At 46.0% G+C, this 13,866-nt stretch overlaps 1 protein-coding gene across 2 annotated transcripts in view; it reads left to right on the top strand.

Moving 5' to 3' along the window:
* The window catches only part of PSTPIP1 (proline-serine-threonine phosphatase interacting protein 1), a 50,273-nt gene that overhangs the window by 22,674 nt on the left and 13,733 nt on the right, over positions 1 to 13,866 (top strand). For both annotated transcript variants that reach the window (XM_064668449.1, XM_064668448.1), the window contains exons 4-7: positions 8,339 to 8,373; positions 9,421 to 9,527; positions 11,375 to 11,437; positions 12,425 to 12,523. In XM_064668449.1, the coding sequence (XP_064524519.1) occupies positions 8,339 to 8,373; positions 9,421 to 9,527; positions 11,375 to 11,437; positions 12,425 to 12,523 (304 nt within the window). The remainder of the gene's footprint in view (positions 1 to 8,338; positions 8,374 to 9,420; positions 9,528 to 11,374; positions 11,438 to 12,424; positions 12,524 to 13,866) is intronic.

A 13,866-nucleotide genomic window follows, 5' to 3' on the forward strand; every position in this document is an offset into this window, starting at 1 on the left:
GCACTAAGGCTCTCTCCAGAGAAGGTGCAAAGCTCTCCCCCTCCCAGGGGTCCATCTGTGCCTTGCCCCCGAGCAGTGCTCAGGGATAACCAGGTTCCTGGGACACAGCTTCTGCCTTCCTGCTGTCTCAACTCACTGACTTAACCAAAGAAAAAGAAGGAGGAGAAGAAATATTCCAGAATTAAAACATCAGATTAAGGATGGATGGCTTCTTCCCAAACCAAAGATCAGAGTTCCAGGATTAAAGGAAGGCTCCACCTAAACACTTTACTGGCAATGCAGGGCAGGCAGAGCAAACGTGTTCAGCAACAGCCAGGGTTGGCTGCTCTTCACTGACTTAGTGGATAATTCATTGATCTGACTTTTCCTAAGAGATTGTGAAAGTTTGATTTAGAGGCAGAGCCAAGTCCCGGAGTTGGGATATGGATCCAAGTTCCCCTCAAGTTGGAGTAAGTTTGGCCTTGGGCCCAGCTCCACTTTGATCTAGCAATTTTATAGCTTGGCATAGAGGGAAGAAGGCTGAATATACCAACCAAGCATGGTGCAGAGCTGATTTACTGTGTTTCCATAACCCAGCCTGGTCTGGGGAGTGACCAGCTTTGCACTGATGTTTTTGTCAGAGCAAGTGTCTCACTGTAGCTGTCCTGAAGCAGAGAGGATACTTGGCTTTCTCTCATCCAGCATCCTCTGGTCGTTTAAGGAATTACACCCATGGACAATGAAGGGCTTTTGTCCAGAGCAAAGACCTAAAATCAGAGAAAACTAAAGTCTGTTCACGGCTGGAACAACTCAAGAAAATGAAATGTTTGGGTTTAATGCTGTTGACACGATGTGAAGTTTGTGTTTGTTTATATGACACTGATTACTGGCAGCAGTTCTGCTCCCAAGGTCAGTCCTTCAGGGAGACTTGAGGGAGGGAATCTATGCACTACCTATAATAAGAAAAGCTTGAAAGGACTATGCTACAATTGTCCCAGTGCATTTTTCCAAGTGCTTCCTCTTTATAGGACTTCCTATTATCACCTGGCACACTGAGTCCTAATTGTAATACAAGTACTTGACAGGCTGAACAGGGCTGTTCACATCTTTAAAAGCAGCTTTGAGTAGCAGTATTTCTCAAATAAAGGCTAATGTATTTGTACCTAAAACTTCCAATTGACAACCACCAGAAACAAAAGCAGCTTCCAGGGTTTTTTTGCAGAATGTTTTACAGACCTTCCTATGTATGGCACAGAAGCAGGAATTACTAATTCTAGAACACTCAGTCACTTTCTTTCTAATGCAAAATTATTATCCTCTGGTCTTAAATTCAGCCATCTTTTAAACATCTCAAATACTAAGGTTTTCTGTCACTTCTCCTGAGAAATTATTTCACACCCCAGCAGTTCTCGATATCGGGAAGGCACCTTTGAAAAGTCGATAAAGGGAACATAAAAAATCCATGCACAACAACCACCCAAACCCTTCCAGTACGAGAAAATACCCAGAAGACCTCAACAGGAACAACTGTAATGCCCAGGTTGACACTTCAGCCCAGTCAGGGCAGGCACAACAAGGCACAGAGAACAAGCATGATGAGTAAATACAGGGAGAAGCCCAGGGAATTCCATGGAATGCTGCACAGGGTAGCGGCTATTGCTGCAGAAAACAGTTCTCCCTCAAGCCTCCTCCATATTTTACAAACTTTTAGTTTTGAATCAAATTAAAGAACAATTTCAACATTTATTCAGGCTTGTCCCTTCTCCCCCAAAATTTTGCCTTGGAGTGAATTGCTGAACTCAGCTTAAAGTATAAATAGAGTCAACTGCCCTGTTTTATTTACTGAAAGACACAGATGAAGAAATAAGCTGCTGACTCAAAAGGAAGATATTAGGGAAGGGTCACTGGAATGTAACAACAACTCTGGGACCACTTTCCATTGCTTTGAGGAAGCTGTAGGTGACAGCAGTCATCAGGATCCCATCCCATGTGCTGTCCAGGGCTGTTCCCTCACCATCCTTGCAGCTCCTGTGATGGAGAGCTGACCCCTGAGGGCCCAGCACTGCTCGTGCCTGGCAGGGACAGCTGCAGCCCAGGACACTCCACTGTGTCAGCAGGGATACAACACCGGGACCCAGGAAAAGAGGCTCCCGTTGTGTCTCCAGCTGTGCACCAGAAACGTGAGGATGGCTTGGACCCGAGAGCCAGCAGGGAGCAGGGTTGTAGCTCTGCCCTGGAGGTGGGACTGAGTTCAGGGAGGCCCTCGCTGTGCCTTTCACAGCAGTGTCACAACCGGCCATGGGGAGCCCCCAGGGGTCAGAAGGTTTCTAACAGCTCTCACACCAGCGAGGCAGACACGCTGCACTGAGGGAGACGTCCTGCAACCACTTTTTATCCCATTTCTTATTTTTAAAAAAAGCCAAGAAGGGCTTTCCAAAAGAAGCTGGTGCCGGTTACCGTGGACGTAGCAAACAAACACTCCAGCTTCCAGCTCAAGAAATAAAAGTTCCCTCTAAGTGCTGTCTAACAGCCAAAGGACACCATCATTCAATAGTCCAGCCTGATTCAGGCAGATTGAGGCGTTCTGGCTGCTTGCCTTTGCCTCAAGCACTGCAGCTGGTACAACCTCCTGGCTCCAGGGGAGGTGGAGATCCTCTTCCCAAGCCATGGCACAGCCCTAACTCAGCAGTTCCTTGGCAAGTTCATTCTAATGCACAGAAGGCCCACACACTTGATTCTAAGTGCAAGACTGCAAGACAGGTCACGCAGGCTCACACTAATCCCTTCAGCTTAATATTCTGTCCCCAGCACTGGATCCCGAGGGAAGAGTAAAAGAACAGGGCAAGGATATGAAAATATGTCTTCTAAATCATCTCCTAACCTCAGCAATTGGCAGTGCAGGGGCTGCCACAGCAGCAGCAGCTTTGTACAGAGCAGCCCCCAGTGGAGTTTTCTTCCTTTTCTTGTTTGAAACCCCGAAACCTTTTAGCATCCACTGAGTCTTAAGGCAAAGCAATTTGCTCCTGTTATCCCACTTTTTAAATTAAAAAAATTAAATCTGCATCACCATTTCAGAGTCTCTAATCATAAGAGAAATTGTGAGAAGGGTTATTACAAACCTACAGCCGTGCTTTCTTGGCAAATGACAGCTTATACCCACATCCAGGGGGTGGAGAGGGAACTACATGTTCTGAAGTGGAAACTGCAGTATGGTTGTGCACTCTCCATATTCCGAGGTGCACACATGGGAGAGGATGTACAGAAACTGGGCATTTTCAGCTGAGTTACAAACTGAGATCGAGTTTCCAAGTGTTTGCTGGTAGTGTACACTGTGGTGGTGCCTCACACACCATTTAGATGATTCTCAGCAGAGCTTGTGCCTTTAAGAGGAAGCACCTTTCTGGCTGCAAGGTGACTGGGAATTTCCATGCAGTGGCTTTGGGCAACTCTTCAGCAGAGCAACATGAAAACAGAATATGCTACAGAGCCCAGTTTGCAGCCAAACCAGAGCCTCTGGGAACTCTGTTCTTGGGTAAAATCACTGATGTAAACACGCAGTAGCTGGTTATATTCTGCCTAGTCTGACAACATCTATTTTTGTCATTTGCTCTGCTTGTCTCTTCTCATGTATATGATTCCCTACATTTTCTGTCCCTCTTTTCCACTACCATCTCCTTCAGACCTCGAGAAAGGGTAGTTCCTTCAAGCCTATGTCTGCTGTGCCTTTCTCTGCAATCCCTGAAATAGAACATTGCAGTGAGTGTGAGGTGAGGGCATCTGTAACCAAATGCCAATTGCTGCTTCCTGTGTATAAAAATAGTGCATCTGTCACTTAATATACAGAATCCTCTGTATTAATCCACACAAAGCAGGCATTTTTGAACTGCAGCTAAAAGTCAGTTTGGAAGGTCACATCCTTCCATGGTTGATTATTCTCCACTCCAATGTTCTGAACCCACACAGAATTTATACACTCGTTCTTTGAACTTTCAGGACTCTGCAAAATGGACCTAAGCCTCTGCTCAGTTCCCATGCAAGTCAATCTAAATAAGTTCTCTGGTGATCAGGACAGGCATCTTTGAGCAGTGCTACTCTCTTTCTGAAGAGACATGAGGAAATTTAGTTTTATTTTAAAGGTACCAAAGTTGTTTTGATTGTTTAAGCCTTTGATCTGAATGGCGTGGTTCATTCTGGAGTCACAATTTGTTGTCTGTGGGCACAGATTAATGGGTAGGAGAAGGCACAGGGAGCTGTCATCCTGTTTGCTGCCCTCCCTCTTCACTTCTCTTTTGCAATGCAGTCACAGGCCCAGGTGCAAATTGTTTGAGACTGGACGATTCCAGACTTGTTTCACCACACCACGACTGGGCTGCACAGAAAGAATTCTTGGTAAAACCCCACTGGGACTACCCTGTGTGGCAGGAGGAAAGGCAGATGTCAATTGTGGCCCCAGAGGGGACTGTCACTGGGGTGGTTTCACAACTGTGGGACTGGGATCTGAGTTCCCAGAGGCAGAGGGTGAGCAGGACTGCTGGGAAGTGCTCTGGAGACTTCATCTGGCAGAGACTTCTCTCAAATTCAGAAAGGATATATTTAAAAATTACAATAAGAACAGAACATTGTAGATCACGCTGATGTGAAAATAGAAACCTACCAGAAAGGAAGGTGGGGTTATTGCACACTTCTATTCACCAAGCAAAGGTAGAAAACAAAGAAAATTAAGAAAGCTGTGGTTTTACGGTTAGAAGAGCCTGTGCTACCTTCCTGTGCACGAGATATAAAAGGACTCTGAACTACTCAGTTAGCCCAGTCTCTAAAGGCAAAGTACTGGAAGAAAAGGCCCAAACGATCAAGCTCAAAGTTGAAAAAAAATAAACAAACCCATCAAAGCGTGGTGTGACAGTGTACATAGTGAGTACAGCAGTCACCTCAGCACTGCCACTGACGGGGCTCTGCCAACTGCATCCCTGGGGCCATGAAATTCGGCTCGGGAGGGCTGTGGAGCAAAGGGAACCAGAGCCCTCCCTACAGGGCATTTCCCGGTGTGCTCATGTCACACAGGGCTGCCCAGCACAGCCTGTTCTCCAGCGAGAGCCCGGCTCTTCAGCAAAAACAAGCTCCAAAACAAAGAGGGAGAAAGCGAAAAAACCCCAAACCAACCTGGCAAGATTATTGTAGCCACTAGATGGCAAAAACTACCCGAAGTTGCTGCAGTGGCTGGTGCACAGGCTCTGTCTGTTCCCTGTTATTCCAGGTTCAGGCAATCCTGTTTTCACCCGAAATTCATTTTGACAAATCCAGTTTTTAAATGTACAAGGGGAAGTCGTTTAACAGACATGCACAGTAAATTTGTTGTCCAGCCTTATTTTCAAGGAGACATCTGCAGGAGCCTCCATCTAGGGGTGCCCAAAGGGAAGGCTGGAGCTCTGTGTTTAGCTGGAGTGGTTTAACAGTCTTCCAGAATTTACACGGAATTTTCAGAAGCAAGCAATAAAAAAAAAAAAAAAAAAGAAAAAAAAAAGAAAAAAAAGGCAAATGGCAAATTTTCAGTTTTGCTTGAATTGTTTTCAACTGCAGGTTTTCTAATTTTCTAATTTAGCCACAGAACAAACAAACAAAAAATCCAATTACTGCCAGAATGTTAAGCAGTATCATATACTGAGGGTAAAACACTTCAGAGTGTCCATGAGAGTGAGACATTCTCACTCTGGATGCCTCAGGGTACAGCCTGTATCAATCCCATTAGAGAGCCAAACCCACCCCAGGCAATAGCTAATAGGTGCTGTTAATAGGTACATCCAAACCAGCACAGACAGAATTAAAACCCACTTGTACATCAGCTACAGAAGTTGCTTCCACTAAGCCCTGAGAAGCACTGAAATATTTCACTGATATAATCAGAGCATCCCACTGCAATGAGCAGCTAATCTATGGCACTGCTGCTGCAGCCCAGGGGTCATAAAGGGAGTCCTGATGGATCCACAGGTCAGAATTTGATTTATTTGTTCTCTCCCACATGCATAACTTGGCACCATGACATATTTTCTACCCCCTTAAGCCCCATAAGGATGTGGGGTCCGATTCACTGATTTCAGAAAATTATTATAAAAATAAGGAAGGAAATGGCTTAAGGCTGTTCCAACCCACTGATGGCCTGTGGCCTTGCTCCAGTCAGCAGCTGGGGAATTGGCTGGACAAATCCTTCATACAAGGAAGAAAAGGCCAGGGATTTCTGAAAAGGCCATTAGAGACCATGCAAGGGACAAATTGGTCTCTCTTTGCCAGCTGCATTATTATACCAGAGACCCCCTCAGCCTCACAGAGAGCCAGCACAAAGGAGAACAGCTCCGTGGATGGCTTATCATCATGAGCTGCTCTGGTAGCTCAGGTGCCTGGAAACCAAAGGAGCAGCAAATTGCTTTTCTCCTTGATATATACTGAGAAAGTGCCATTTTTCAGTATCCACTATAGCAATTTTGCCAGTTTTTGCATAACTCGAGTCACCAACAGCAAAGGAAAAAGATCTCTGGGAACAATAGATCAACACAGAGTGCAAACAGTATGTGCAGTTTGCAAGTGTTCTCTATTTTTTAAATTCCAGTATTTACACATTTCAGGCATGAAGTTGTTTGCACATTCCCCCCCTCCTATTGGAAATTACACACTAAAAAAGCAAATTTTATTCCTTGTATATTTTTAATTTTTCAAAATAATTCATTAGGAGCATTTAGGTGAGAAAAAGTTATCTCTGCTGCTGATATTCAACTTGTCTTTAAATGTCAAGCTTTTAATTAGCTGGAAAGAATACACTTTGTTTCTTTTCTGGTGTAACAACTTAGTTTCCATCCAAATTTCACACCAGAATATTTTTTTTTTTCAAAATAAACCTTCAAATATTTAAGTATTGTTAGGAAAATAGTTAAAAATACTCAATCTAGCATGTTCTTCCTGACTTATCTCAGGAGATTGACCACAACCAATCTAATTGAAACCTGAAAAAAAATCCAACAGCCCTTCTTTTCTGGCTGAAAGTCTTTTCCTTATATTTCTACTTAGATCTGGAAGTGGATTTCAAGGCAGTTGGTGCTGAGGACAGGCCCAGCCTTTGCCCTTGCCCATGCATTTTTCTTATGCCTGGCAAGGCAGCCTCAGTGCTGGGAGAGCAAGCTTTGATTAGGGAACAGATGTCCAGCCTAAATTAACACAGGGCAATTAGGAGCTGTCATGTGTCTCTTAAGGCTCCCAAAATGGCCCAAGAGATGCAGATTTCCCTGCTCATCTGTGGTCACACATGGCTGGGAAGGGATATGGATCCTCCCCTGGACTCTCCTGGTGAAGGCTCCAGCCAGGGAGACTTTAAGCTCTTCACTACCCAGCTTTCCCCCTGGGCTCTGCCTGGGGCAGAGCAGAGCTCCGTGGGGAGCCCAGAACTGCTCCCTTCAGGGAACAAGACACTCTGGGGCTTGAAGAGATGACTTCTAAACCCGATAAACGTCCAAATCACACCACAGCCCTGGCCTGCGTGTCTGCAAATGCTCTGCAGGCCTGCAAATTCAGAGCTAGAGGAATTTATTAAGTTGAAAATGCCTGTTCCAGACCTTTTGCTCTCCCATCACATCTATGCTGGTATCTCTGGTGACTTCTCGAAGTGGACTCTGGCTAGCCAAAAGAACACCAGGCAGCCTGTGGTTCCTTTTCCATGCCCTTCTGCCACCCCAGCACCCAGCGATGTGAGCCCATCGGGAGGAGCTTCCTGCTCCTCTCCGTGCATCGTTTATTCACGCCGTGCCCTCGGGATGTCGAAACGCCCGGGAGCATGGGGGTCTCAGAGCCTCGGAGAGCTCGGCACCGCCTGTGTCTGGGAGGAGAGCGAGCGGAGGAGCCACACGGGGGTGCTCGGACAGCGCCGGCCGGGGATGCTGCAGCCGGAGCCGGGGACGAACCGGCCGGGGCTGCATCCTGCGCCGAGCGGGGACCGGTCCTGCCCTTCACACCTCCGCTCCAAACCCCAGTTCCCCTCGGCCCACTGCATTTCCTGCGGCTGACTCGGATCTACTGCCAAGGGGCCAGAGAGGAATGGCTGTTAACATCCGCGGTCACAAACACAGTGGGATTCAAAAGGAGGGTGCACAGAAGGAGCAGTGCCATTCCTTGCTTCATGGAGCATTTTACTGCGGTTCCTGACGGTAACAGACTGATGCGATTGTGCTCTTTGGCCTGATCGACTTCTATTAAGAGACTATTAAGGGTTTTTATCTCTCTGTGGATCTCTGAGATTCTGAGGGAAGGTTTTTCCCCTAGATTCACAATCCACCCCTAGAAGCCAATACTAACAAAGTGCCTTGTTTCTGCCCCACAGCACACTGAAGGCAGCATTCGAGATGCTCAAGCAACGTAAGTATTTACATCTTCCCTTCTGACCTGGGAAACATGGGCACCCAACGTGTTCATTCCCTCCTTCATCCTCTTCCCCCCTCTATTCCCAGCTTTTCTATCCCAGTCTGTAGTGTGGAGGGAAAGGATGCTCACTGTGCATTCTCCAAGGCTGGGCACCCAATCCACTCGCTGGTGGCAAAGAAAATGGCTTGTTCCTCGAGTAGGTTACACCTGGATCAAGTCACAAATATGAGCTCTATTCCCTCTTCCACAAACTAGTGACACAAAACCAGCACCTTTCTAAATGTGCCCAAGACTCAAAACACAAAATGCAGCACCACTGTAGCCAGTGGGACACTGGACCTGGCCACTGGCACCTGCTGTTTAGCCCAAAACACCCCCTTGAGAAGCAGCTGGTGAACTGAGGTGTTTGCAGAGCCTGGATAGGGGAGCTCAGCGTTTCTGGAAAATGTGGGATTCCATTTCAGAGGCACCAAAGCTGACAAATGCAGAGAATTTCCCAGCCATTTCAAACAGCATCAGCCAGGTGCTGTGAAATTCAATCCATCTTTGCTGACCCTTGGGAATTCTCAGTGTGCAGCCTCGTCTAATGACTGGGCACCACTGGCAAGCAGCTCCTGGAGCAGTGACAGTCCAGCAGACACGGGGTGAAGGTGGAGGTCAGAGCTCTCTCCCTCCCTCTGCAGCACTAAACCTGATCTCCAGCCCCAGAGGAAGGGGATACATGGGGTAAATGGGGCCAGGAAGAAATGCAGCTGGCTCTGCTCTAGCCCAGGCTGCTCCGAGTGCTGCTCCAGTTGTGCAGGGAGGGCTCTTGCCCCTGCACTGTGCAGGCACTGGGAGGGCCTTCAATAAGCATCATTCAGGTTGGGTGAACCCTCAGCAATGGCAGTGCCTGCAGAAAGACAGGAAGACCTTTTTTAAGGCCACCCTGTTCATAACAAGTGACACGGGGCAGCCACATGGCAGAAACATCTCCTAAAAAGTATGACTTGGTATTTAAAGGATTTCCACTGACTGTACATGAATTCTGATTTGCTTTAGAAATTGAAAGTGTTGGAAACTCTCACATCCAACTGGCAGTAATGCTGAAGGATGAACTGAAAGGAATAGAGGAATTCCGAGAAAGACAGAAGGAGCAAAGAAAAAAGGTGAGGAACTAGAGAAATGTTGAAACAAATTGGGTAAATGGTCCATGCTGATGACCTGTCTCCAGCCACAGGCTGGAATTCTGCAAAAGATGATAAAGCATTCCCAGTGTGCCCTGTTCACTCTATAGACCAGACTGTGGAACAAAAATATCTTTCTGATCCCAGCTGGAAATAAAGTAGTGCTCTGAACACAGGAGCCAGAGGCTTTAGTCCCTTTTACTCTCTCTGGTGTAACTGCAGATACTGTTATTGTTATTCCTGTAAGAACTTAATCCTTCCTTTTCTCTTTTGATACCCTTGCTAATGGGTTTCTTTGCTCTGATCCTGCATGATCTCCAACATGCACTAAATAAAGAGGTAACAGCAACATTTAAAAACATAAAAGCAAACGAATATCATGCTTAATGCAACACCAATATATGCTGAATTACAAATACATGGAATAAGTAGCATCTAGTTCATGCCATCTAATAAAAATTTGAGTGCATTTAAGGCCATTTCATCCCCTGTGATCTTATCAAGGTCCAAGTCCCTTGAAAAACAGTTCTCAGTAGAGACAACAGTGGTCACTCTCACACTTCTGTGGCGTTGAAGACCAAGATGGGAGAGTCACTTAACCCTGACAACACTGAGTGATGGAGGAGTAAAATGAAATATTCAGTTCTTTGCTGATTTGAAACAAATGAAAATGCAGATGACCAGCATCTGATGTCACAAAAATCTTGTGTCTACAAGGCCCTGACACACAGGAACTTGCAATAGCAAAGAACTCTGAATATGAAAGTAGGTGAAACCAGCACTACTCCTGAGGTTTGAGGTGTGCAGCAATCTGATGAGGCACACGGGGCACACAGAGAGGGCAGGCACCAGGTTCATGAGTGTTTGTATCTTCCCTCCCTTGGCCACTAGGATGGGCAGAGGGGCTGTTTCTCCTGTTGAGAACAGCAAGCCTTTACCTCACCTGGGAACACTTAGAGGGGCCCGGAAAACAAAGAAAAACTGCTTTGGAATCTTAGAGAAGCTTTTCTCTCTGTCCAGCACGTGGCTGTGAGGAAGCCAGCATTAGATATGCTGGATGGTGTCAGCATTTCTGGTAACCTCCCAAGATGCTGTGATTTGTGGTTTACTGTAGCTGCTCTCAGGACTGTGCCCAGTATGAAGCCTCTGGGTAGCCCTGGAGAGAGTTTTGCTTAAGGAGAATATAAAAATTAAAGGAACCAAAAGTCCCACTGAGGAAACCCATCCCCTGCCAAGTAGGAGAGTATCTCACTGTCACATAAAGCTGGGCATATCACAACTAAAGCCATGGAAGATAATCCAGCACTGTCCTTCCAACACTGACCAGATGACAGCATAGAAATCAAATTGTACTGAGCATAAATTTGGCAGAAGCAATGGAATATAAAAACAGGGATGGTTTGTGTTTAAAATGGACAAGTACCTGTGCTCATGTGTGAGACAGTGGTTTGGTCTGCAGAGATGCAGGATCAAGCTCTGGCACCAGCAAAGGAACTCTGCTGGCAGAGCCCACGGGCACTGTGACTGGGTGTTACACTATTTCATCTCCTCAAGAAAAAAAAAGGAGGAAGAAAATGAAGATCTACATCCTCTCTGCTATTAATGGAAACCACTGAAGCAGAATGATCTTGGATTATTTTTTACCTGGCACTTTGATGCTCTCTGTATCACTTAGAAACCTGCCATTTATAAAAGCAGAGTGAAGTAATTTTCCCCACAGACAGGTGGTTTATAGAGAGGCCCTGACAATGGCTTTCCTAATCCTGCCACTGGAAAGGGAGGGAAGAAGTCCAAAGCAAGAAATGCTGACCTGTGTGTGTTTCTTACAGTACGAGGCTGCCATGGAGCGCGTGCAAAAGAGCAAACTGTCCCACTATAAGAAAACAATGGAGGTGAGCAAGGAGGGCTTGGGCAGGTTTCCTGATGCAAACTGGCTCCAGGATAACCTGTATCACATGGACCTACATCTAAAGAAAGGTCGAGGCTGTGTGAGTGTGCAGGAGTGTGTGTGTGAGAGAGAGGATGTGACTCCTGCTCTGAGGAGAAAGCCAATCTTCCCTGCTGCATCCACTGAAGAGTCCCCAGAAAGTTAATTAATATGGGATCGATGCCCCAGGTCGAACAGGATTTCATTCTTTCTAGGCAAGAGTACTTACAGGAGTGAATGTAATTTTTCAGTCTGTGTAAATACAACTTTAAAAATGGTGAGGGAATCTCACAAGTAGGAGGAATCCTCTCCAGCTGGACAGCATGCAGGTACAGGAACTGTAGGCAGCTGGTTTTGGTTTCCAGTGGGCAACTGCCTCTAAAGGAAAGTAGTTGCAGACCTGTCAGTGCTACAGCTGGTACTGTACTAACAACTTTTATTGAAATGCGGTTGTTTCAAGTGAATCTCTAAGACACAGAGATCTTTTGGTGCAAATAAGGATTTCTCTTGCTTGTGAGAACTCCACCACCGGAGCAGTGGGCAAGGAGCACACTGACTTTGGCCACCTGATGCTCCAAGTCACGGTGTAGAAATGACAACCCACCCCACGGGCACCCTGGGAACAGGGGCTCCTAATTTTGTCTCTACACAGTCGCTGGGACCTGCTGCCCCAATGGTGGCAGAGCTGCCTGTGTACTCCTGAGCACCCCTGGAGGCAGCTGCAGTTGTACAAAGCAGACAATTCCAGGGCTGCGAGAAAAGAACACAATTTATGCTCTCAGCCCCTCGCCCCAATTTTTCAGTTCTACTTTTCTATCTCCTTGTGGCATCGTTGGGAGTTTTTTCTGGGCACTGATTTGCTCCCCCAGGCTGCAAACCAGACATTGTGTAGAACATCAGGCTGGAGAGAGCCCAGCCCTGTTCCCTCACGTTTGGTTTCGTTTCCCCCCAGTCCAAGAAGACCTACGAGCAGAAGTGCCGGGAGGCGGACGAGGCAGAGCAGTCCTTCGAACGGACCAGCGCTTCAGGCAACCAAAAGCAAACAGAAAAGGTACCTCAGATGACTGTGCTGTCCTGAGAGAAAACCGTGGGGTTTACCTTTCCAAGAGAATACAATCAACCAACCTGTTCTGCAGGATGCCAGGGGCTGCTTTCTCTTCTAATTAACCCCTTGGAATCCCCTGGGAAAGAACTAAGTTGTCTAATTAATTTATCCCAGGCTATGATCCAATTGCTCTATGAATCCTGAAAGGAAACTGAATGAGATTTTTCTCTGAAATTATTCATTAAAAAAAAAAAAAAAAGAGAGAGACAAGTCAGAAGGATGTCATGCATTTAGTTTTGCTTTTTGGTCTCTTACATTTAGTAGGCAGAGAATCTTACATTAAAATGCATATTTTTCCTCAACATCTTCCTCCTTATGGTTGGTTTAATTTCAGCTAAATTTACAGACTCAAAAATAAATCGTTGGAAATTAAGGCACTCCAGTCCTTCCTTGCATCATCTTGATACTTGTAGCTGACAATTCACTAACTTTTAATGGGAACATTTTACAGCGGAACAGATGGAGAAAACAAAATAAATGAACTCCCTTTGGCTCGATAAAAATCAGTGCAGTGTAAGCAAAAAGGATCAAAAATCATCTCAAGGAGTGGGGTGGGTGGGGACTCTAAAACCAGCATCAGAACTGTACATTTTATTTCCAGCATTCACTAATGTTTGATGAACGGACCCCTCCAGTTAAGCTGTAACGAGGGGATGGAATCCTGGCTCTGCTGCAATTACACCAGAACACTCAGCAGCTTCAATGGCAGCTCAGCCTGATGCAGCTCCTTTCCCAGAAGGATCCCAGGGTGTTCCCTCCCCACACAAGCCAGCATGTTTGGAATGCACAGAGGCAGCTCACAAGCTGTTTAATTCTGCTCAGCATTCACAAACAGTTTGGGGCAGGAAGCAAGTAAGAATGAAGCTTCTGTTGCCAGCTTACTCCACGTTTTCCAACCAGCTGTGAGGAGGAACATGGTTGTAGGGACCCCTACCTGAGCCTTGCCTTCAAGGGCAGAGTGGGAGAATGTATTACCCTGATGTCTAGAGCTGTGCATGAACGTGAAACCATCACCATCTGGGCAGGAAGACCTGGGAGAAATGAGCTGTCAATAATGGCTGCATTTTCATTTGTTAAAAGCTGCAGGTTTTTAAAAAAAGAAAAGTTCTACTTAGAGTGAATTTTGCTTTTAGGTTTCTGAGGTGTTATGGGAAATAATCTGGCATTTGCAAAGTATTTTAGAAGCTGTGCTCTTTTCATCTGTGTATTACATGAGGAGCTTGAAAGATGAAGAATTTTAACTGCCATTTATTTCTGCTTATAAATATCTATTAGAAAAGCACATCAAA

Source organism: Pseudopipra pipra, chromosome 12 (genome assembly GCF_036250125.1).
Source record: "Pseudopipra pipra isolate bDixPip1 chromosome 12, bDixPip1.hap1, whole genome shotgun sequence".
Taxonomy (NCBI): Eukaryota; Metazoa; Chordata; class Aves; order Passeriformes; family Pipridae; genus Pseudopipra; species Pseudopipra pipra.